At 49.1% G+C, this 25,818-nt stretch overlaps 1 protein-coding gene across 1 annotated transcript in view; it reads left to right on the top strand.

Moving 5' to 3' along the window:
* The window catches only part of LOC147665086 (alanine aminotransferase 2-like), a gene marked incomplete at its 3' end in the record, with an annotated part of 350,428 nt that extends 326,895 nt beyond the window's left edge, over positions 1-23,533 (top strand). The window contains exons 8-10 of the mRNA XM_086949769.1: positions 16,233-16,369; positions 18,209-18,383; positions 23,378-23,533. Coding sequence (XP_086805895.1) covers positions 16,233-16,369; positions 18,209-18,383; positions 23,378-23,533 — 468 coding nt within the window. The remainder of the gene's footprint in view (positions 1-16,232; positions 16,370-18,208; positions 18,384-23,377) is intronic.
* Positions 23,534-25,818: the final 2,285 nt, after the last annotated feature.

The following is a 25,818-nucleotide window of genomic DNA, read 5'->3' as shown; positions in this document are numbered from 1 at the left end:
CGGGGCCCTTTAAGTCACAGCCGTTGCAGATCGATCTCCTCTCTGTTGAAGTCGGGAGTGCTGGCGTTGGCAGGTTCGTCGCATGCTGCGGTGCGAAGTGCAGCGTGCGGTGCCCTCAGGATGCGTTGCGAGCAGCGGCTCAGTGGCAGCATCTGATGGCATCGTCGGTGAGACTAGGGTCGCATTGCGAAGTGAATACTGTACTCGTTGCGTTTCTGGCAGGTCGCGGTGCAAGCGGCAGCGTCGTCATTGCTGAAGCACTGTTGTCGGCTGAGGAACTGGAGTCGATGGCGTCTGTAGGCCAAGACAGCGGTGCGGGATGAGGGCAGTGCGTTGTGTAACTTTAGGAGCGGTGCCCTCAAAACACGATGCAAGTAGCGGCGTAGATTTCGGCGTGGAGCGGTGGTGTCAGGGATACCAAGGCGTCGTCGTGAACAAGGCGATGCGGAGTGCGGTGCCCACAGGTTGCGGTGCGAGCAGTGGCTCTGTGGCGGCGTCAGAAGGCACGTAGGTAAGACCTGGGTTGTGGTGCTACATTGCGGTGGTGCCCTCTGTGGTGCCTTCAGGACACTGAGACGGCAGCGGCGCCGTAGATGTCGTCGGGTTGCTTTTATTCTGTTGCAGCACAAAACACACAGACCCAGTGCTGAGGGCAGAAGAGCTTGAAGTCTTTGATGTTCCTGAGACTTCTTGAACAGGGGGGCAAGCTATACCTCAAGCCCCTGGAGAAACTCACAAAAGTAGATTGCAGAAAGTTCAGTCCAGTCCTTTCACTCTCCAAGACAGAAGCAACCACTGCAGGCCAACACAGCAATTTGGTAGTTCCTCCTCACAGCTTCTCCAGCTTTTCTTCTTGGCAGACTTCCTGGTCCAAAAGAGTTTTAAAATTCAGGGGTCTGGGCCCCAATATTTATATCCCAAAATCATTTGATCTCTTAGGCAGAGAGTGTCTGTGCCCAGCCAGAACCAGTTCTGCCTTCTCTGGTGTGACTTCCTGGCAGGAGGCAGAGGCGGCATGGTCAGAGGCAGACCAGGCCCTTTGAGGTGCAAGGAAATCTCCTCCCCCTTCCCCAATTGCAGCCCAGGCCTATTCAGCGCTTTCCTGACCCCCGTAGACTATCTGGAGCCACTCCTGCTCTCCAGCCTTCTGTCATCCAACACCCAGATGGGGCAATCCACATTCCAGCAGCGGCACATGGAATGCTGGGCAAGAAAATAACTGCTTTCTAAAAGTGGTATTTTCAAACACAGAATGTAAAAATCACCTTCACGAAAAGATGCATCTTTAGCTTCTGAGTTGAGGCTTACTAAACTTTATTTCCCTACCTAATTCCCTGAGCCAGTTATGTTTTATAAGATGTTATAAACAAACTCCCCATTTTGTCCTATGGGGAACAGGTAACCTTGCAATGGCGAAAAACGAAATTGGCCGTAATTCGCTATCTGGACATGCCACACACACCGGGGCATGTCTTACCTTTCACATACACTTCACCCGGCCTACAGGGATACCTTGGGCCTACCTTAGGGGTGGCTGGCATGTAAGAAAAGGGAAGGTGAGGGACTGGAAAGTGAGTGCACTGGCTAAGTCGACATTGCAGTTACAAACTGGGCGCAGACTCTGCAATGGCAGGTCTGAGTTACCTTTTCAGGTCTACTCACGTGGGTGGCACAATCAGTGCTGCAGGCTCACTAGTCCCTTACAAGATAAGATAATGTAGGTAGCCACAAAGTTACAACCAAGATTCCAGACTGCTGCAGAGGGGACACCATGCCCTCTCGGACCCTTCCCTGCTGAATCGGAGTGCAGGATATTATCTCAGCCACTTTGCCCTTGGTCTCCTGTAATTCCCAATAATTTAAGGTCGTATCATCCTGGGCTCGCTCGCTACTCCTCAATTCCGGCCTCTAATCTGGTTGCATTGCCATCAACCTGACCGTAATTGGTCCCATGTTCACAATACCTTCCATAAGACCCACGCAGCTAGGCTCTACACCAAAGGACATCTCATCAGACCGATATTCCTCCGGCCTATTGTCAAATCATTATTTCTACTCTTGCCTCTCTTTCCCGTGATTACACGCAACTCCACTACCAATTGGGACCACCCTTCGGTAGTTTGCCTCGAGAAACTTCCCATGCATTTGCTTTATGTCCTGATGATGATCCCACAACCTGGTTGGCGATCAATACATTGTCAACACCAACATCTTAAACTCGAAACTAAAATTAAGGAATTTGTTGAGTACTTTTATTGTGACTTCTACTAATTTGCATTTCACTTTCTAAGTCACTTTTAAGTCACCTACCTGTGGTAAGGAAATCGGCTGATTTCCCAATACCCCTTCACGCCTTGCCCCCTCACTGATTGTATACTGTTTTGTTGGTATCTTTTTTTGTCCATTTAAAATTAAAATATTATCTATTCAGACAAAAGCAGACCCAATCTTGATTGTAACTTTGTCGCTACCTAAATTATCTTGTAAGGGACCGCTGTCTCTCAGAATTTACCTTTACAATTGGTCCCTTTTGATTACATAGTCTCCTTTTCCTGCAGGCCCTCTAGTAACATTTGATTTACAGGCCCTGGCACACTCAGTGCACTTTACTAGTGGCTAACAAGTAAATCAAATATCCAATCATGGAAACACCAATCCACAACACAATTTACCACAGGAGCACTTGCACTTTACCACTGATCAGCAGTGAGACAAGTGAGTAGACACATTATGCCAGCAAAAACAGATTCAAAACCGAGAGGTCAGAAAGCAAAAACTCAGGAGAAACATGTCAAAAGATGCCAAGTCTAACACTCATCCATTCACCTTCCCTCAGCTATTGCCAATACGCCCTTGGGGGCATTGGAGTGCTTTACAAAAACACTTAACATAACCTATTCGAGTGAAAAATAAGGATGAATACGTACGTCTTTTGTACCTGTAGTAGTTGGTGATGAATGGTAAATATGATTCTGTAGTGCCACTAGCACCACCTTGTGGCTATATTTCTGACTGCAGCCGGTACTGCCAGAGGCGAGTAATTCATCGTTTAGCATTCACATGAAACCATACATACATGGTATTGTGGTTGATTTTATTACTTTATTTTACGTTTTTATATAGCGCGGACTTTACCCGAAGGTGTCGGAGCGCTTCACAATAGGAACAGAACTGATATATGAGGAGAAAATTACAAGTGAAGAGCACTTACATTGGCCACAGTCAGAGTTCCGCTTGACTCATGGTATGTGGAGGTTCAAATGAATGAACGGCCTTCGCGCAATAAACAGACCACGCAGTGTGTCAGCGTAAAAGGCCATTTTATTAGACCAGGCTGCGTAATCTTTACATAACAATAAACATCAACAGGTAAATAACATCAAACCCCCACTCACACTCCTCTCTCATCCGCTTCACCCGTTCCACCTCATCACAAACCACTACATGCCCCATACCATACCTTATTCATACCCAGCAATCACCTGTCATCCAGCCCGCTCCTTGTGTCCTTCCAGTCATGCCTCTATCCGCCATTAGAACTCCCCCTCCACCCCCCCCCCCCCACCAAGGGATGGGTGTGCCCGCTCTTGACCCCCCTGTCCCTTCAAATTACCGCCTAAAGCAGCTCTGGCAACGCCATAGACCGACCCGAACCACACCTCCAACTGCCGGGTGGGTGGGAGGCCTTTTGCTACCCTCCCGATGGTGCCAGGCGCAGGAAGAGGAAGTTCCCTTCCTCCCCTGCGCCTTATACCCACCCCCTAAACTCCTCCCCTTCCCCTGCCTGTCCTATCCCTGCGCGAAAGACCCCCGTGGAAGACTAGTCTGCGACTGTGCTTCCCCCGGGGCCCGGCATCGCGCAATAAACAGACCACGCAGTGTGTAAGCGTAAAAGGCCATTTTATTAGACTAGGCTGCGTAATCTTTACATAACAATAAACATCAACAGGTAAATAACATCAAACCCCCACTCACACTCCCCTCTCATCCGCTTCACCTGTTCCACCTCATCACAAACCACTACATGCCCCATACCATACCTTATTCATACCCAGCAATCACCTGTCATCCAGCCCATTCCTTGTGTCCTTCCAGTCATGCCTCTATCCGCCATTCGAACTCCCCCTCCCCCCCCCCCCCACCAAGGGATGGGTGTGCCCGCTCTTGACCCCCCTGTCCCTTCAAAGTACCGCCAACCAGGGAACCCCCTGTAGGGCGGTTCCCTGCCCCTCCCCACCCCCGGATCCGCAGGTCCACACCAGGCACACCGTTCGCACTCACTCCCTGCAGCACCAGATCGCCTCATTCCACAACTTGCTCACCACATCTCTCATTTCCATCATGTAATAGGCGTTTTCCAATTGTGACAGGTGCACTCCATCGTCTCTAAAAACTAAAGGTTCCTTCAGTCGAATCCCTCCGTGTGAGATCACTTTGATGTCCTTGTCCCCGCAAAAAAAGTCTCATCGCCCTATTGAGTTTCCTTCGTGCCTTTTCAATTGCCCTGTGCTTCATTGCCCCTCTCCATACTTTCCTGGGGACCAACTCCGTCCAGGCAATGCATGTCCCTGCAAGCCTAGACTTCAACACCTCCAGATCCCTCTGCATAAGCTGTAAAAGCGCCAAACCAGACAGCTGTACCAAGTAATTTTCTCCTAGATGGATAATCAACAAATCTGGGCATCCTCTTTGCGGAATCATCTTCGCGAGCCAGGGCAGTAGTGTCCCCCATCGCATGCCACCTTTGCCCCACCATTGTACCTCATGCAAGTGTCCTTTCAGACCCAGGTTACGGCCGTACACCTGTTGTTCCGCATATTTGGACGCCCAATGCACGAAGGAGTGCTCAACAATCCATGTCACCGTCTTAGTCCCCGTTCCACCCATGCAACCTACGAAGAGAAAGATGTTCGAACAAGAACAGCAAAAAATTCCACGTCCCACTCAACTGCCTACCTGGGACCATCTCGTTTTCTCACATACCTCTCACAACATCATGACTTCCACCGCCCAATCCGCCTAATCCTGTCCCAGGACCACCCCAACCGGGCCGCAGCTGTCGCAGCCCCAATCCTAAAGGAGTGAGTCCCGAAGCCAGACGCATCCAGACCCAAACGTCGCAAAGCCTTGCGAAACACCGCCAATAATTGGCCAGCCGCCATTCGCGCGCCGATGCGTGACAGAAAATCTCACCTTCCGACACACTCGCCATCCCCAGGAAAGTCCGCCATTCAACCACCGGGCATACCGCCCCACCCTCCGTCTCATTCAGCCACATCCATTTACCCCTGCCCAACGGATCAGTCTTCGAGCACCGCAACCAAATTCCCAGGCGACCTCCATCCACCCGAATCTCCTCAAACAACCTGCCAGCCATCCTCCTCGTACCCAACAGTTCAGACACCCTAAACGCCCCAAAAAACATCCACACCATACACAAACGAAAGATGCCAGCCTCAAAAAGGTCGTAGCAATATTCTGGCAACACCCCAACCAGCCGGACCAATAACTCAAATGTAACCGCCTCCCGCAGCCTGCCCCCTCACTCCTACATTCCCTGCCCCAACCCCGTAGCATCCTGTTCACAATCACATCTTTAGTCGGATCAAAACCCAGAAACAAAGCACAGTAAAAGGAGATCCCCGCCAATTTACCGGAAATCGTAGCCGGAGTCAAACCCTTGTCAATACAACACAGCACAAAACTTCTCACTCCCTGTTCCACCGCAGACTTGTCACCCATACCATAATCCTGACTCCAACCCATGAAAGCACCAAATTCAGACCATGCCAGACGATACGTCCTCCTTGTGGTCTCTGCAACAGAACTCTCCACCAGGCCAATCATCCTCACTCCCCCAAGGCCCAGATGCCGTCCGGCAGCTCGGTCTTGCATGTATCCGCTCCCGGTGCCAGGTGCCGGAACCGCTGCCACTGCAAACGAGACAAAGCATCTGCAATGTCATTATTCGCCCCAGGGACATGCTTCACCCGAAACACCACATTCAGCCGCAGACAAGCCAACATGAATCTCCGCAACAGCCTCAGCACTCTCAGGTCCCTAGCTCTCTGATGATTCACCAGCTCCACCACCGTCATGTTGTCCACGTGGAAGAGCACTGACCTGTTCCGAAATTCCTCCCCCCACACCTCCAGTGCCACCAGTAAAGGGAAGAATTCCAAGAAAGCAATGCTCCTCCCCCGTTTGAGCCAGTGAGCAGGCAAGCTTTCAGCGCACCACCTTCTGTCCCAGAAGACACCAAACCCCGCTGACCCAGCTGCGTCAGAGTAAATTTGGCATTGCCAGACCGCCCTCTCCTCATCAAATTCCAGGGACACACCATTGAAGTCTTGCAGGAATGCAATATAGGTCCTCAAGTCAGCTCGCACCCCCATGGAAACCCTGACTCTGTGATGTGGGAGTACCGCCCCCGACATAGCCATGCTCTCACCACTCTACACGCAAAGTTGAGGAAACCCAGGAGTTTCTGAACCGCTCGCAAAGGAATCCGCTTCTCTTCAATCGCCCATTCCAAACATGGCAGTATTTCCGCCACCTTGGCCGCAGGGAGGCGCGCCAGCCACTGTACCGAGTCCAGCTCAATCCCCAGGAACGTCAGGCAACAGCTGGGACCAGCCGTCTTTTCCGGTGCCAGAGGCACACCATAATGGAGGGCCATCTCCTGGAATTGCGACTGGGCCCTGCCGCAATCCCCGGAATCCGCCGTCCCCAAGAAGATGAAATCATCTAAGTAGTGAGTGACCTCACTGCACCCACCGACTCGTACCATGGCCCACTGCAGGAAAGTGCTAAATAGCTCAAACAGAGCACAGGAGATGGCGCACCCCATGGGCAAAACCTTGTCCACGTAGATGGCACCCCCAAACTGCATTCCCAAGAGCGAGAAATCCGCCGGATGAATGGGCAGCAGACGGAAGGCTGACTTGATGTCACATTTCGCCATTTCAGCCCCCGACCCACATACCCTCACCAAACGGATCGCATTGTCCACCGACGCATAGAGCACCCTAGAATCCTCCTCTGCAATGAAGTCGTTCACTGACCGGCCCTCCGGCCACGAGAGATGGTGTATCATCCTGAACTCACCTTCCTCCTTCTTCGGCACCACCCCCAATGAAGAAATGATCAGATCATCTAAAGGCCAGTCAGTAAACGGGCCAGCCACCCTTCCTTCCTCAACCTCCTTCCTCAACTTGGCAGACACCACACTAGGCAATTCCTTAGCTGATCTCAAATTGTCTGCCCAACGGTGCACCCTGGGACCTTGATAGCCCACCCTAAAACCCTCTGTGAAACCCCAGAAGAGCCGCGACGCCGCCTCCTGATCCAGGTAGCACGAGAGCCACGGGGCCATCGCCTCCACACTAACCGGTGTAGGCGCCCTTCTGTCCAGGGTAGCCCCGCCCTTTGGCGTTCCTCCACTGTTCTGAGGGAGTGGCAAGTGTAAGGCACTGGGTGGGGGCATGTTTCCCGTCGCATTTCGAGCATTCATGCTTGAACTTACAGGGGTACCTGGAGCAGTACCCCCTATTGTAGCTCCAACAGGCCCCCTTGGAATATCCCCCTGACTTGTTCGGCTGACCTGAGACGATGGTGTTGGGCACCGCACCTCCCCCCGCCATGGGCGGGACGCGGCGGAAAGGACTGATACACTACCGGCAAACTGCTGGCTGCGTGCGTGGATGCGGTGGAGTGCGTGGACGCCATCCACTGTACCCATAGTTCCTGATCCACTTCCCCCCAACTCTTCTCCGGATTCGCCCTAACCCGGGCCCTGAATTCCTCATCATAACTCAACCAGGCAAAGCCCCGGAACTGCATCTGAGCCTTGTGAATGATGTCCATGTACTTGAACAATACAATTGCCCTATCCAAATACTTCTCGCAGTAAATACTGGCATAAATCAAAAACGCTGATGTCCAGTTCTCCATCGTCACTTGCACCCTGGGGCGCCTCGTCAGCTCCCACTCTTCATCCTTTCATCCCTCTTTAGCCTGCACCTCCCTATGCAGCAACTTAAACACATCCACGAATTCGTGCCTCCAAATCCGTGCCCTGAGTTTCTCAGAAAGATGCGAGCCCAAAGACATCGCCAAATCCATATATGGTAGTTTTTTCAGTACTTTCAGCCCTTTCTCCTCCTTACCATCCCCTTTGTCCGTCTGCACCCCCGTAGTCACCGACTTACCGTCCACCTTCTCACCATCCTCCAGTGGACTGCCCGATTGCTTCCCCGACTCCCGGACCGAACCATCCCCCACACCCACCGACCTGCAAGTCTTCTTACGCCCCCCTCGGGGACAGTCATCCCAGGCTGCCCACCAGGAGCCCTCACCTGTGAGTTCAGTGGTCCGTTCCCTGGGCCGTCCTCTGGGCGCCGCCACCTGGACCGCCGCCGTCCCGGCCTTGGTCTTCGTCGCCGTCGGGGCCTGTAAGACACCAATGTCGCCGTTGTCCGCAGCGCCCCCTAAGCCCTCTGCGTCATCCCGCACCTCCCCTTCTTCCAGCTCATCACTCTCATCACCATAATCCAACTCAAGCACCGGTTCCAGATCCACACGCGCACTCACCACCTCTTTCACTGCCCTCTTCACACCCTTCTGCACACCCCCAGGCGCACGCATTCCAGACTCTACACGTGCCGCAGGAGCCCGAGCCCTCGGAGGAGGGACAGCCGCCGCAGACTGCCCTGCTGCTTCTGTCCTGCGTTTTGGAGCCGTCTTGCGCCCCGCCAGGAACCCCCGGGCTCTGCCGACAGCCGCCGGCTTGGATCCCCTCCCGTCCCTCAGGTCGCTCCAGCCTGAGCGGGCGCCAGCACCATCGAGCCTCAAAGCCGTCCTGGCCGTCCCTACACCTGCCATCACTCTCTGGGGGGGGTCCTCTACGGCCTTCCTGGCCCTGACTCGCCTCTGCGCCTCTTCCAGCTCCACCTCCCGATCCTCCTCAGAGGTCGGGGTAGGAGGCCCCTCAATTTCATGACCCCACACTGCCCCCACTCTGGCCCTGGTCTGCTCTGCCCATCTGACCTCACGGATCTGCTCTAGGATCCGCTCTTCCCTTGCCCTGTCCTCCCAAGAGAGGGAGCCCCAGATCTGTGGTTGCGGGGGCGGGCAGTAGCCAAAAAACTCGGCCCCTGGGGGGGAAAAAAACCCCCATGGACAGGCCCCGGGACCCACCCTCCCCCACCACCCAAGGGAACAGGGACAGCTGACCCACTGGATCCCCGGCCGCCTCCCGCCCTGCCGGAGCAGGGGTGGGCGCCCTGGAGCTGGTGGACAGGTCAATGGGGGCATCATCCCATTGCCCAGCATCCACAGTCGCAGCCCCCTCCTTCCAGCCCTTCCCAGATGAGAGGTCCTCCGCCTGCCTCCCTTCACGGAGTCCCCTGCCTCCCCACCAGCTCCCACAGACAGCAAAGGGGGCACAACCTGGTTATCTCCATGCTCCACCCCACCCTCCACAACATTCGGCGCTTGCTCAAGCCGCAGCAGCTGGCCTGAGGGGGCCGCGCCCCTCACTGCTGCCCCAGATGCCCCTGGCACAAAGTCGAGCGGGGGGGGGGAAGACTCGCGGGGGCAGGCTCTTGTGCTTCCCGCCCCTCGCCGAGTCTCTGGGCGTCCCGCCCACCCCTCCGCCCCACCGCATGCCCGGCTCATCGTCTTTACATGCGATCACCGCAGCCATCACCCCTGCCGAGGCCGCGAGCGTGCCCCTCGTGGCCCTCACCCACGCCTGCCCCAGCACACCTGGTTGGAGCAAGTCCTCCCTGCCAGCCCGGGACAGCAACAACAAGGCCGCCCGGACCTCCTCGGACGAGACGCCCGACATTGTGCTGCAACTCACGCTTCCGGCGTGACAAGGATCGGCTGCCGTGGAAACAGCCCTCGACGCTACTGCACAACCAAAACCCTAAGTAAACGCTAACTAAACTGTACTTTTACCGACCCTACGCTAAGCTCCCTTTTGCTACCCTTCCGATGGTGCCAGGCGCAGGAAGAGGAAGTTCCCTTCCTCCCCTGCACCTTATACCCACCCTCTAAACTTCTCTCCTTCGCCTGCCTGTCCTATCCCTGCGCGAAAGACCCCGGGGGAAGACTAGTCTGCGACTGTGCTTCCCCCGGGGCCCGGCAACGCGCGCCAGTGGCGGAAGTGAGCCACGGGCCTCCTGGCAAAAAAGAACACTGAGGGACGCTCCTTTTCATGGAAGTTGTACCTGTTTACAACGTCGAATGAACGAGTCATGTACGTTGCCTCATTCGCAAGTTCCCAGATCGGAAATGTGATTTTATTTAGTGTGAAGGTTAGAACCGATAAGAATGTATCGTATAACAACATTTGTACTACCCCTTTGTGGGGCACTGAAGCGCTTGATATAGGGCCGTCCCTTAGTTTTCTATCCAAGCCATATAACTGGGCGAGTGTTTGGGCTTTGGGTCTCACTTTCATGCACGTACTGTCGAGATTTCTTGAGTACAACGCTGGCACCGCCCCTTCCGGTTGGCCCCTTGTTGTAATGAAGTCCTGCACGCAAAAGCGTTGAATGTCATAGTTGATATATTCAATTAGATCGATGGAAACCCCGCGAGTGAAGAGTGCAGTACACAACCTCTTCAAACGAGGTCATTCAGCCCCGACTGCCTCCGCCTCACAGCATTCCATCGCAACATTCTGTAGAACCCGTCACTAACATTCCTACCTCTTGGCAAGAACATTCACCCTACAACATGTTTCCCTCGATTTAAGAAAAATGTATATTGCTATAAAGTGTACAATTAATTCATAATCAAATCCACAAAAATGACATTGTTGAACAAAATAATGAATACAAAGTCAGTAACGGTAATCTCCTCACTTTCACCGTAGAAAACCAATATTAACAGCACCTGCTTACACGTTGGCTCCTAGGAACCACAGTCGGAAGATTTACAATGCTGGTTTGAGCCAACTTCATCAACAATAAAATATACAGTCGCTATTCGTCAAGTTGCTGCTTTTCGTCCTCGGTGGGCTGTATTAATGTTTCTCCAATCGTCGCCAATTGTTTTAATGAAGGTCCAACCTTTTGGCTATAACCTAACCATAGCAAATGAGCCTGACCACTACAAGGAGGCTTCGTATTGTTTTCCTCCCAAGAAAATTTGGGAAAACATGGTGCATTCTACAACACACCTTTCATTATGTATTCAATTGTATTCGTTGTTAAAGCATAGTAGACAATGAGCTTACAGTGCACCAGGATACCACAATCTTTACAGGGTTTCTTCAATGATTCTCTCACTATCACCCTCCGACAATCCCTCTCATCTCTCTATAGCCCCTCTCTCACATGTATTTGATTTGTTTTTATAGCGCCACTCATGCCAGTGCGGGGTGTTAGAGCATTTTACATCACACACAAATACAGAGAGAACGAATCGTATGTGTGTAAATCTGTGTATAGAAAATGGTACATAAGAGAAAAGGGGCCTACAACGTGCAGGATTCACATGTCATGCATACTAGTAGACATTTTTTAAGAGGGTTTGGTCTGTAGAAGCACTAACTCAGGATTTAGAACTCAACACAGTGGTTAGGGTTTACTTTGCTAATAAGAATTTATTTCTACCCAAACAAACCCTTTTTAGCAAAATTAAGATAATGAAAGATTGGACCCCAAAATTATAACTTTCTAACCTAGATTACGATTGTAACTTATGAACTGCATAGTGATAAAAGGATCTCCGTGGCAAAAAAACGTAACCCACTGAGCTATGCACATAAAATACTGTTCTGTGTTCTGCATGGTACACGTTCCTTGCAGCAGGCATATTAACCCTTTGCACTACCTTAGATGAGGCAAACCTGCTGCTGGACAAAACTCCGATCTCTGGGCCCGATTCACAGAACTGACTTAAGACAAAATCCTAAACTTACAACCATTTTGGTATTCACAGAAGGCACTTACTCATTTTGGTATTCACAGAAGGCACTTACTCATTCGGTATTTTAATTTGAGATTTTCTTAAATGCTGAAGGAGTATTTTAATGTTTAAGGCATGCAGCGCTGCTGATTACTAGCGCCACCTTTTTCTTACCTTCAGTCAGCAGCCCCTCTGCCCCGGTCCACCGCGGCTCCTCTGCCGATTGAGTGGAGGGCGGCTCATCTACCGCGGCTCCTGGTGCCAGTCTGGTGGTGAGAGCGGGCGCCATATTGGGAGGAGTCAGAGAGTGTTGGGACCTGAGGCAGCGGTCCAGTTGCTCAAGGCTCCTTCACATAAAACGTGATGTGTTGGAGGGAGCGCAGCGGACGCGACAGAGGCGCGCCGGAGTCGCGCTAGAGTCAAGCTCGTCTGCGCTCATCCGCGAGCGTCCGGGACTAGGGGCTAAGGATACTGCTAGCTCCTATACATACACATCCGCTGATTTACAAGCGTTACGACCAACTACTATGATGTGTCCTCCCGTTCCTCACAACACGACAAAACGAATATCTCGCTTGGGTATAAATAACCCCGCCAACCTTACTGCCGACCCAGCTCCCAAGTATGCGGTGCTCACTACCACACCCAGCGCAACCTGTACTTTTAGGTGCATCTATTTAAACACTCGTTCCATGATTAAACATCAGACTGACATTTTCCTGCTATTAACGGACACACAACCTGATATGTTGTTACTGACCGAAACTTGGCTCACCCCGGACTCACTACCGGACATTTTAGCTGCCCTACCAGCAGACTATTACATCTTATCAGCAATACGTCCGGGAGGGAAAATTGGGGGAGGAGTGGCCATCATTGTTAACAAAAAGCACCAACTTAGACAACTAACATCCTTGCCTTTGCCCAACACAGAAAATATAGTTGCTAAATTAGACACTCCTAATGGAACACTTGCATTGGTGCTACTGTATCGTCCACCTCAAACGATGACCACATTTCCTTCAACCCTAGCAGAGCTATTGGCTCCGCTGGTTACAAACCACTCTAAATTACTTTTGATCGGGGACCTAAACTTTTGGTTTGATAACACATTGCTAGACCCTCAAGCAGCAGAGATGAAAGACCTTTTTAACGACATCAATTTGATACAACATATTCATACTGAGACTCATCAGAAAGGTCATAGTCTTGATCAAATCTGGTCCTCGAACTTACCAATATCTTCTATTGCTATAAAACCCTGCTGCTGGTCTGACCACTACAGCATAAGCTTCTCTTTTCAGTTAGACAAAACCATTCAATTCAAGCTACAAACCAGTAAGACCACTAGGAAATGGACTTCCATGGATATGTCAGCTTTCTTAAACTTTTTAAATACTTCCCTTCCCCTAGAGAGTACTAATGTGGAGGTAGCTGACCTCAGGTTTAAAGAATGGCTAACTTCAGCGATCAATATCTATGCCCCTCCAACGCGTCTTTGCAGCTCTAGGAGCTCGGACGCACATAAATGGTTCACACCGGAGTAAAAAAAAAATTAAAATTGGAAGTGAGGCAACAGGAAAGGGCATGGCGCTCTCGGTACTGCCCTCAAGCTAGGGCTATCTACTGCCTAGCCAGGAAAGAATACCAAAAAATTCTACATAATCATAAGACTGCTTATTTCTCTACTAAAATTTTAAACTCTACCAACAAGTCGAAAGAAATTTTCAGGATAGTGAACGACTTATGTAATGATGACAGAACCTCTCCTCCGGTAGTTCCTTCACAAACACTCTGCAACTCCTTGAATGATTTCTTCAGCGAAAAGATTTTACTGATTAAACAGAACATATCCACACTTCCAGTTTGCGCCCCTGTGGATGATATCTTTTTTAATCCTTTAACATTACACTCTTTTCCTCCCATTGATTTGAAAGTTTTTTTAGAGTTACGGTCTAGAGTCAAATCAGGCTCCCCCATGGATGTTTGTCCCCCTCAAATTATGAGGGAAATTGGCCGGGCCATCCCTAATAGTATGATACCCTTGATTAACAACTCTCTCATATCAGGGACAGTCCCCAGCAGTTTCAAGCAAGCCTTATTGATACCCCTCACTAAGAAACCTGGTATTGACCCTTTGGACCTCACAAATTATCGGCCTATATCCCTGCTGCCCTTTTTATCCAAAATTTTGGAGGCTCATGTCACCAACTGCCTCTCAAACTTTGTGGAAGAATCGGGCTATCTACAACCTAACCAAGCGGGATTTCGGCCTGGTCATTCTACCGAGGCAGTAATACTGGCAGTTCAGAACACCTTGAGGTCCAATGCCGACAAAAATCTTCACCAAGCACTGGTGCTTCTTGATCTGTCCGCAGCATTCGACACGGTTGACTATTCCATTCTGGTCAACCGTGTCGAACAGGCCGGCCTCAGAGATTCTGCCTTGGCCTGGCTGAAATCGTTCATATCTGAACGCACTCAGTCTGTCTGCCTAGGATCCTCTTCAGCTCCTAAAATCAATTCTTTTTGTGGGGTCCCTCAAGGCTCGTCGTTATCTCCCTTATTATTTAATTTGTATATGTGGCCCCTTCTCTTTGCTCTAAGAGAGCACAAAGTCACTGTATATAATTATGCAGATGACTTGCAGCTAGTCTTCGTACTCAATTCACCTAATGCTGTGGAGGATTTTCAGGCAACCATGACCTTAATTCAGAGCTGGATGTCTTTAAATCGCCTCAAATTAAACCCGGGGAAAACCGAGCTGATTTTGCCCGGTAAGAGCGAAATCAGCTGGAGCCCTAATTTTTGGCCTTCTGACATGGGTCTCCCCCCTAAAAAATCACAAACAGTAAAAAGCCTGGGAGTGACCATCAATGAGGACCTTACTTTAAAATCCCAGATTGGAACTGTGGTATCCTCTGGATTTTTCCAACTAAAGAAAATTAGGAAAATCGCACACCTCCTTACCCATACTGCCCTAATTCAGGTGGTCATGGCCCTAGTCCTCTCCCACATTGATTTCTCAAACAGCCTCTACCTTGGCCTACCTGTAGGTCAACTTAGAAGATTGCAGTACCTGCAGAATCAAGCCGCTAGACTGATCTGCAAGGTGCCCAAATGGGAATCGATAAAACCAGGTTTAGAGACTTTGCACTGGCTACCTGTGGCTCAAAGAGCCGAATTCAAAGCAGGGTGCATCATTTTCAAGGCACTGCAAGGTAAGGGTCCCCTGTTCATCAGGCAGCTGATTGGAAGATACATCCCCTTACGCAGCTTGAGATCAGCCCATAAAGACTTACTTGAGGTACCACGCTTTAAGAAGAAACGACAGGGAGGCAGCTGTTTTCACTTTTTAGCAGCCACCTTGTGGAATTCATTGCCTTTGGCCCTCAGACAGAGCAAGGATCTCCTTGCTTTTAGAAAGGCATTCAAGGCCCACCTTTTCACACAGGCCTATTTGAAATAGAGACTCTTGCTGGTACATCCTTTATGTTTTTTTTATCTCTCTCCAGCGTTAAGAAGCTCCTGGGCGTATGTGCGCTTTATACATTTTAAATAACATAACATAACAGAAGTTAGGACTCCTAACTTTAGGACTCCTAAATGCCTTCTGTGAATACCGAAAGCCTTAAAGTTAGGATTTTTCTCAGTTAAGGAGGCCTAAAGTTAGGAGTCCTTACTTTACTACTCTTAAACAGAGAAAATTCCTAACTTTAAGACTTTTGGTATTCACAGAAGGCATTTAGGAGTCTTAAAGGTAGGACTCCTAACTTCTGTGAATACCAAAATGAGTAAGTGCCTTCTGTGATTACCAAAATGGTAGTAAGTTTAGTATTTTGTCTTAAGTTAGTTCTGTGAATCAGGCCCTCTCTCCGGTAGGTACATTAATTACCAGTTATCTTGACACTTTTATTGTTGCCTGAAAACTGTTGAATATGCAATGAATTCTGCAGTGCTTTTAAACTGCAGCACCGCTACAAAACCAGCCCCCAGTAACCAAAGAGGCCCCCCAACCTTTCAGCTTCCCGGGAAAACGCCCGATTCCTGGTACGGCCCGTCCAGTCTTGCTAATGAGTTTCACAGTTTGCATGACTGCAAGATAGGGGGTGGTGGGCGTGGCATGTGTATGCAAATGATCTCTGCTCCAGGACAAATTTGTACAGAGCATTTTGGTATTGCAGAAAGTGGAGAGTAGGTTCTGGCATGTCAGAGAATTATACCCAGAGCAGGGATTGGGCCGGAGGCCTAGTTGTATTCATATGAATAATGCATCTGGTGATTGGCACCTTCCTGTCTGTATCTTCCAGGTGTACCAGGACAACGTCTACGCTCAGGGCTGTGCCTTCCACTCCTTCAAGAAGGTGCTATTCGAGATGGGCCCCAAGTACTCCAACAGCCTGGAACTGGCGTCCTTCCACTCTATCTCCAAGGGCTTCATGGGAGAGTAAGTGCCTGCTGGTAAAACAGCACTTCCAGGTTCGAGCGCCATTGGACGACACGCTGTGGGCAGTGACGGTTCTAGGATATTTGGGTTCCCGGGGAAAACAGGAATGAGGGCGGCCCCTATAATTTGTATACAAGGTGACACATTCAAGGCTGTTTGCATCTCAATAGATGACCCTGCTCCTTAAGCTGTTTGTGCAGACCCCTCCTGGGCTGCAGACCCTCTTTCTCACCCCTTTTACAGGTCAGAAAGGGATGAAGGTGTGAGAGTTGCTCATCCTCTGAGAGGGTTATCACTGGGATGGAGCTAAACTGCTGGACATCCAGTGGGCTTCAAGCTTCGCCTCCCTACACCAGGTCTGCAAGGCTCCGGGAGGGGACCCCTCTGTGGGTCCAATTGTAGTGAGACCTCTATCTTTCAGATGAATTGGCAGAGGGCACAAGAGGAGGTGTCTGTGTCACAGTGGCCTAACTGTGACACACTGGTGCGGGGCCCTGGGCAGCTGCCCACCCTACCCATGCTTATCTCTGGCCCTGATAGTGGGTTGTTTTATAGTTCCTAGAGTACCATGGCGTGTGACTGCAAATCACTCAAGACTCTCCTGCCTGGACAGGTGAAGAGCAAGCCCTCCTGGTGATAAGTGGCCAATTAGGCCACAGACGCTGCAATAGGGTTGCTAGCGGAGCACACAAAAAAAATGGGGGGGGGGGGCACTGAGACCCCCACAACATGGCAGCTAAGGAGGCAAGCCCAAATTGGTAGGGTCTCGGAGACCCTCACAGCAGGGCAGATAACGGGCAAGCAGTAATTTGTGGGGTCGCTGAGACTTTCTGCACATGACCATGGTATGCCCCGCCATGGCAAGCTACGGGGTATAGGGGCAATTAACACGTATCAAGGCGATCAGGGTGAAAGGGATGGTACAGATGTGCCTGCTAGGTATCCTCATGGAATAGAAGAGGAAAAAATGGAAAATGCATGTTGGTGCTTGATTTTGCTATTCCTGAATGCAGAATTGGGTGGCATCACACCCCGCCACCCCCAACCCCTAGATGGAGCTGTGGAAAAAGGATATATTGTAATGGGTGGTCACAGTCACCCAACAAATGAAACAGACCAAAAAAAGATAAGAAGGTAGATGAAGACCCTTAGAAGTGAGGTGGAATGATTAATAGAATTGAGGAACGCCTTAATGTCCATGCACCTAGCGTAGTCACAGATGAGAGGGGGGACATCGAATAGTGCGCTGCACAGACCGTGTGTAAGGGAACAGAAAAAGATATGGGCGTGAGACATCCTGTCAATGTATAACCATTGTACAGAATAATTATGCGTACTACCAAGATGGTTGCAGGTACAATGTTTATGATTACACTTTATTAAAATTCAATAAAAAATTATATATTTTTTTAAGTAAAATTTGTGTTTTTTTAAGTTTTACGAGCTATTTAGCGTTTTGAAAAAATGTAAGAAAAGGTTATCAATTTTTAAAATGATTTAATGTCACATTCCTCGGTGAAAGAAAACTCGCGCTGTTCTCCAGGGAGTACTTATTTTCACAGAAAACCGCTTTGCATTCAATCTTTTTCCCCATTTCCCTTTTCAAATTTGCAAAGGTAAAACCTGTTGTGATGCTTTTTCCTCCATGGGTTCGAGTGGATTATATCTGATGCATGTGCTAATATTTATTTACAAATGTCTAGAGCTCGTTGCCCAGGGCCCCTTCTGGTGTCTAAAGATATAAGGAGTGAAGATTATGATAACTTGATTTTTTTATCCTATACTCTTCAGTGCTGACAGATTTCTTCTTAAACCTGTCTCTCTCTCGGTGTCTCCTAGGTGTGGATTCCGTGGTGGTTACATGGAGGTCATCAACATGGACCCGGAAGTGAAGCAACAGCTCACTAAGCTGGTGTCCGTGCGCCTCTGCCCGCCAGCCATAGGCCAGGCTCTTCTTGACGTCATCATGAACCCGCCTCAGCCAGGAGACCCCTCGTACGAACAGTTTGTTGCTGTAAGTTTTCATTGTTTGGTCTCGGCTAGCATAGGCTGTGCATGCGCAGTCTCGCTTGCGAGATCTTATGTTTTTGGGTAGATTTCACTAGCGGGCTTAAGCCCCGCCCCTCTTTTCCATTGGCTGGCGTCACCGTTTAGGGTAAACAGTGGCCAGCCATTGGAAAAGAGCATCATTTGACGTACACTTTTCTCTTTTAGAGCCGTCCCACTTGGACGGACTACCCGACTTACTGCTGGCGTAAAAGTTTTGTTATCTTCTTTATGGGGCGAAACAAATGCCCCATTAAGAAGATAATAAACCTTTTCTTACGCCAGCAGGAAGTCAGGCTGAGTCCGTCCAAGTGGGACGGCTCCAAAAGAGAAAAGTCTGTCTGGCCAGCGCTTGTCTGTCTTTCCCTCCCATGCTTGTGCTCTCCTCCTCTCTGTTAGTAGATCTCCCTGCCTCCAATTTACTCTGGCGCTCTGATGCCTTACAGTTCACATCCTCGGAAACACTTCTCCCAGTAACCAGACTCCCTTAAAGTGGTCGCAAGATATATCAGTTTCATACTAAGAAAGCGAAAAGCCAACAGGAGCCTGTGAGCGCTTGTTTTTCTCTGAATTATAATTGTCTGCTTCGGATCCAAATGAAGGAGCTACCTTTTCTGTGGAGGGAGATATCATTTTTTTTACACAATCTTTCCTCTGTATTTTGTGTTTTTTCGCTTCTGTGGGATTTTCCCTTCTGTTAGTGGTGATCTACAAAGTCCCGTCAGTCTCAGCCTGAACCCGCACAGCCATCGCAGCGCTGCGGAGATAAGAATGTCTTCAATTTCTTCTCTGTGGAAATCGAGGCTGTCCCTCGCGTGCAGCACATCCTGCCCGCCTCGTCACCAATGCCTTCCTCTCCCTCGCCTCTCACTGTGCCGGGGCACGCGGTAAAGTTACACAGTCACTGAAAATTCAGAACACTAACCTTTCCCACCTGATTGCCTGAGGTTTAATATATTTGTGTATGCTTCTTGACCCCAGCAAAATATAGGGGAGGTAGAGATTGTATAAAATGTTGGGGAAAATATGTTTGTCTATATTGAAAAAGGTCAGATTTTCCAGATATTGTCAACCCAAATGGTGTTAGGTACTGGGAATTACTTTTTTCGTTGAGATTTTAGAAGTATATACGAAAAGCAAAGGCGCAGTTTATAGAAATTGGTTGCACAATATCAAAAAGGGCTCCTTGAGGATACCTAGCAGGCACATCTGTACCATCCCTTCCACCCTGATCCCCTTGATACGTGTTAATTGCCCCTGTACCCGGTAGCTGGCTACGCCGGGGCATACCCAGGTCATGTGCAGAAAGTCTCTGTGACCCCACAAATTACTAATTTTCCTCCTTAGCTGTCCTGCTGTGGGGGTCTCGGGGACCCCACAAATTTGGGCTTGCCTCCTTAGCTGCCATGTTGTGGGGGTCTCAGGAACCCCCCCCCCCCCAATTTATTTGCATGCTCCGCTAGCAACCCTATTGAAGCAAGGCTGGCAGTAACTGCGCCTCTTTTACTGCCAGCCATGCTTCTCGTAAGCAAAGACTATAAGTGCAAAGTGTATGTTTACGCACCGCTTACAGGTTTTCAATACACATAAATGAAAGGCACTGTCATTTACAATGCCAATAGCTCAAACTTTCGCAAAGGCAAGACCTATTGCATTAAAAATGCTTGTTTTTCTTTTGGTTTGATTCATCCGGGTTCCTGTTCTGAAGAACTTGTTTATGTATCATTGTGAAAATTAGACTCAAGGGGAAGACTAGCCAGGGCTTGAGTCAGGGTACCATGCCGGTGGATGGCGTCCCCCCACTTATTTTTACCAAGAGCTCGATAACTGGAGCAAATGGAGCCACACATTCACTCTTTGGCCTCTCTGGGGCAAAATCGGAGCTCATTCAGAATGCTGCTCACCTGCTGGCTTCTCTGATGCAATCGCATCTAAGGGGTGAGCAAAGGGAAGCAATGAGTCTGTTGGTGCAAGCCACCTTTCGTAACATCACTTCTTATGTGGATAGTGGAAAATGGGTGGCTGTGGAATGACTGCGTCAATAGACTGTACCACGTTAAGCCATAATATTGAGATGACCTCATCAACCCCTCTCTGGTTTTATCCAGTCACATTCTTCCTACTTCCTGAGGTCGATGACATCCTCACAAGTTGAGTCATCTCTGCTTCTCGAGACCTTTAACCTCACCTATTACAATGACGTCCTCTCGACAACCCGAGTCATCCCTTTGCGGCCCCTTTTGTTACCTCAATGTATTTCCATCAGTGACATTCCCTCCCAAGACCGTCTCATGTTAGTCATTCATTGGTGTTCACTCACTTCATATACCTCAGCCATCCAATGACTGCTCTGAACACACCTCCTTGAATCATCAAGCGAATGACCTGCTCCATAGCTCTCCTCATATTCCTCTGGCACTCAATGACGTTGCTCTTATTAGCTTACTTTACATTGCTAAGTTATTCTTTAGCTCACTCATGGTCAGGAGCCTTTCACTAATGGTTGTATGATAGAGGCACGCAAAGCTTAACCATGTGTGCCTCTACTATGCAACCCGACCCACTCATGCGACTTGTCCACGCATTCCTTCATGACGTATGCCCTTACAGCGCAATTTCGTGGTAAAGCAATGAATGGTAAGGATATATGTGTGGCTAAGTTTGCCACTACTCTGACCCGCATCCCCCACCCTAAGCCCTAAATTATAAACCCCCTACCTGACACCCACTGTAAGACCTAAATTACAAATCCCCTCCCTGCCCTGAGTCCTAAAAATACCCCATTCCTTAAATACTACTCCAAACCCAGCCATAAACCTACCCCAGCCCCGTTCTCCTGCCTAGAGTCCTAAAAACTTGACGCCTCCTTAAAAGTACCCTGACTCCCCCCCTCCATGAGCCCTAAAAACTTGACACTGCCCCCCGAAAGCGACCATCAGACCTACCCCAACCCCACTTACCTTTCTGTGTCCAGTTCCTGTTCCAAAGCTTCTGTTCCTATTTAGAGTCACCGCCCATTTATTTAAAGAGTTTTATATAGCGCTGGCTAGATCCGAAGGTATCAGAGTGCTTTACATAAGGTTCAACAATGTAACAGAAAAAGATCAACAATTACACATTACGTCAAAAAATAAGCAATACATTAGGAGAGGAGAGAAAGGAGAGAGAAAAGTAGTGGCGGTGGAAGGGGAGGTGAGACAGGGAGGACGAGGGAAGAGACAACAGGAGAGACGAAAGGAAGTCTGTCTAAAGACCGACTGGGTAGGTGACGTCCAAGGAGGGAATCCACGGCCCGTCTCCCCTTTAGCTAAACCTTCGGTCTCAAGTGGCGGGGGAAGAAGATCACAGAAAAACAGGGTGGGGACCAAGGGCAGGTGAGGGCAAAGGTCTGAAGCTGGAAAGAGTGGAGAGGGGTGAGGGTTGGGGGAAGGGAGAGGGGCGAGATAATGTAAGGAGAGACGTGGGAGAGTTTGCCCAAAGTCCGGCTGGGTAGGTGATGGTCAAGGAGGGAGTCCAAAGTCCATCTCCCCTTTAGCTCGAACACTAGAGAGCATCTGCCTTAATCACGCATATGGGTGGTTTAGGCAAATGCGTTGTTCAGGCAACCGTGGTTACGCTTGCAGGCTTCTGGAATGCGTGGCTCTAGCCGTGGGCTTCTGGATGTTTCCCCTCACTGATATTCCTCTCATTAGCTCACTCATATTCCCATGAAATTGAATGATATTGATCTCAGGGACTCACTCATGTGCCCGAGTGATTGAATGATATTCCATTAACTATCTCACACATATTTCTCAGTCACCAAATGATATTCTTCTCATTAGCTCACTCATGTTCCTGAGTCAATGATTGGTAAATCTTTCATTAGCTCACTCATGTTCCAAAGTCATGATTTGAATTTAATTTGCTTTGATTTTAATATTGATAAAACGCACACAAATGCCCGAGGGCATCTTGGCGCTTCTCAAAAAAGCAGATGAAATAATAAAAAGGAGAGAAAAATGGGGATACTAATTATGCCTGAAAAGCCAAGTCTTTAAGTCCTTCCTGAACTTCAGTAAAGAGGGGGCCATTTTTACCTCCAACGGTAACTGGTACCAGTTCCGGACTATACAACACACCAGGCTCCTGGCTCCCCCGGTGGAGAGTCTGTAGGTGGGGACGACCAGATGTCTTGCTGAGCAGGAGCAAAGATTTATTCCTGGGTGGTACCATCTAAATCTATTTTTTCTGATAATTAGGGATGAGGTCATGGAGAGCTTTATTGGTCGTACATAGGTCTTTAAAGTCAATCCGTTTTTCTACTAGGAGCCAATGCAGTTTTTTAGGGCTTGGGAGGCTGATCCGTTTCTAGGGACCGTCGCCAGAATATGAGCTGCTGCGTTTTGTAGGATGTCAAGTTTATTCAATGATTATCTTGGTAGATTCTGGTACAGACTGTTACAATAGTCCATACTAGATAGAACCAGGCCAATAATAATTGTCCTTAACAGATCAACAGGAAGGAATTGAGCGATTTCCTTGACTGAACACAGGGCGAAGAAGGCGGCCAAGGTGACTCTATTCACTGCTCATTGAGTGATAGTCCAATTGTTAGTTTTTATATTCCAGAGTCATTGAGTGATAGTCCTTTCATTATCTCCCACATTTTAGAGTTGTTGAATGACACTCCTCCCATTCCATAGTGTGAAGGATTTATTGGGGCTCCAAAGACTCATCTTCCACCATTAAAGTTAAACATTATTATATAAAAACTGGTCTCCACAACCTAAAGTTTGAGGAACCTGATTACAGATCCACTGTCTAGTGCAAGATTCTCCATGTCTTCTGATCACTCCTACCAATGGGACTGAGGAGCATCTTGTCTTCAGTGCTTTGTGTGTGATAAACTTAACGATGCGGATGCAAGATATATCTAATAACGCCATGATTGAGTCAGTGCTTTGTCATTCCACTCTGCAGGAGAGGAAGACAGTTTTAAGTAACCTGGCAGAGAAGGCCTCACTGACGGAGGAAATCCTGAATAAGGCACCCGGAATCCGATGCAACCCGGTCCAGGGAGCGATGTACTCTTTCCCCAAGATTGAAATCCCAGAGAAGGCTGTGAAGTTGGCAGAGGTAAGGAACTACTTTGATAGAAACATTCATGGGTTCTGACAGCATGTGTTTGGCACAGGTAAGGGCCCATCACATTTACCCTGCTTCGATAGACACCTATAGAGTGTCAACGCTGTGTCACAGGACTGTCCTCTGGATACAGCGTATTAAAATGTTGGACTGCTAGCGTTGGGGACAATAAATGTTCACAGGATGCTACAGCTGCAGGGATGACACAGAAAATAATCATTAGAGATGGAATCAGTGAATGTCAGGATGCTGCTGTTGGAGGATTCATCAGCAAGTTCACGATTTTTTCGAATAGAAAAGGGTTCACTTATTGTTCAGAGCATTCTTTAGTAAGTTTGAGATCTTTTGGCCAGAATAGGACTCACTCAGTGTTCAGAGGATTCTTCAGTGAGTTTGTGATCTCTTGGAATGAGCAGCACTCACTCAGTGTTCAGAGGAGTCCAGTGAGTTTGTGATCTCTTGGTTGGAGCAGAGCTCACTCAGTGTTCATAGAGTTTGAGATCTTTTGGCTGGAGCATGGTTCACTCGGTATTCAGTGGATTATTCAGTAGATTTGTGGTGGTCTAAGGAGGAGCTGTGCTCACTAAGTGTTCTGAGGGTACTTCAGTAACTGTGTGGTAGCATTGCCTAAGGATAGTCTCAATCAGATGTAAGAGAGCGGTTCAGCACACTTCTTGTGATGATTGATGGATCTGGGCTCTCAGTGGTCAGAGGATGCTGTGCTGAGTTTGTGGTGATGCTGTGAAGAAGTTGCCTCACCAAGTGTTCTAAGGAGGCTTAATTCATTTTGTATTGATCTGGGCTCGCCCACAATACAGAGGATCATTCAAGGTCACCTTGTTTATGTTGAAGGGAGTTGAACGTACCCATTCTTCTGAGGAAGCTGTAGCGAGTTACCGGTGATGGCAGAGGATGCTGGGCCCACCCTGTGTTCTGAAGTTCTAAGGATGCTGTAATAAGGTACTGGTGATGCTGGAGGTAGCTGGGACCACCCAGTGTTCTGAAGATCATGTAATATATTACTGGTGATGGTGGAGGGGGCTGGGCCCACCCAGTGTTCTAAGGAGGCTGTAATAAGTTACTGGTGATGCTGGATGGAGTGGGCACATCCAGTGTTCTGAAGAGCGTGTAATAAAGTACTGGTGGTGCTGGAGAGAGCTGGGCATATTCAGTGTTTTAAGGATGCTGTAATAAGTTACTGATGATGCTGGAGGGAGCTGGGACTATCGAGTGTTCTGAAAATCATGTAATAAATTACTGGTGATGCTGGAGGGAGCTTGGCATATCCAGTGTTCTAAGGATGCTGTAATAAGTTACTGGTGATGCTGGAGGGAGCTGGGACTACAGAGTGTTCTGAAAAGCATGTAATAAATTACTGGTGATGCTGGAGGGAGCTGGGCATATCCAGTGTCCTAAGGATGCTGTAATAAGTTACTGGTGATGGTGGAGGGGGCTGGGCCCACCCAGTGTTCTAAGGATGCTGTAATAAGTTACTGGTGATGCTAGAGGGAGCTGGGCACATCCAGTGTTCTAAAGATGCTGTAATACGTTACTGGTGATGCTGGAGAGAGCTGGGAACATCCAGTGCTCTAAAGATGCTGTAATAAGTTACTGGTGATGCTGGATGGAGCTAGGCACATCCAGTGTTCTAAGGATGCTGTAATAAGTTACTGGTGATGCTGGATGGAGTGGGCACATCCAGTGTTCTGAAGAGCGTGTAATAAATTACTGGTGGTGCTGAAGGGAGCTGGGCATATCCAGTATTCTAAGGATGCTGTAATAAGTTACTGGTGATGCTGGAGGGAGCTGGTTACATCCAGTGTTCTTAAGATGCTGTAATAAGTTACTGGTGATGCTGGAGGGAGCTGGGTACATCCAGTGTTCTAAGGATGCTGTAAAAGTTACTGGTGGGAGGAGGAGCTACGCGGGCATCCAAGATGCTCGCGTGAGCAGAGGGCTCCCGAGACCCGCGCCGCCCTCTTGCAAATATCCTTGTAATATCCTGAATTCCTATATGGGCTTTCGAAGTTCTACTCTCGCTGATCCTAATATACTTCCAAGAACTGAAATCTGACTTCAGGAACCGTTTTTACATCGTCTTCAACTTTCTGGCCTGCCCCCGGACGGGACCGGGGTCTCTACTGCTCGGGCTGACCGAGACGCAAGTTAACAACAGCGGTCAAGGGACATCCTTTCCACCGGTGCCATTGTCACTTTCAGTTTCGGTTTCTCCTTGACCTCCTAATTGACTGTTCTGGAAGTGCTCCTGATCTCGA

The sequence above is a fragment of the Lissotriton vulgaris genome, unplaced genomic scaffold (genome assembly GCF_964263255.1).
Source record: "Lissotriton vulgaris unplaced genomic scaffold, aLisVul1.2 SCAFFOLD_850, whole genome shotgun sequence".
Classification (NCBI taxonomy): Eukaryota; Metazoa; Chordata; class Amphibia; order Caudata; family Salamandridae; genus Lissotriton; species Lissotriton vulgaris.
This window is presented reverse-complemented; position numbering and strand designations above follow the sequence as displayed.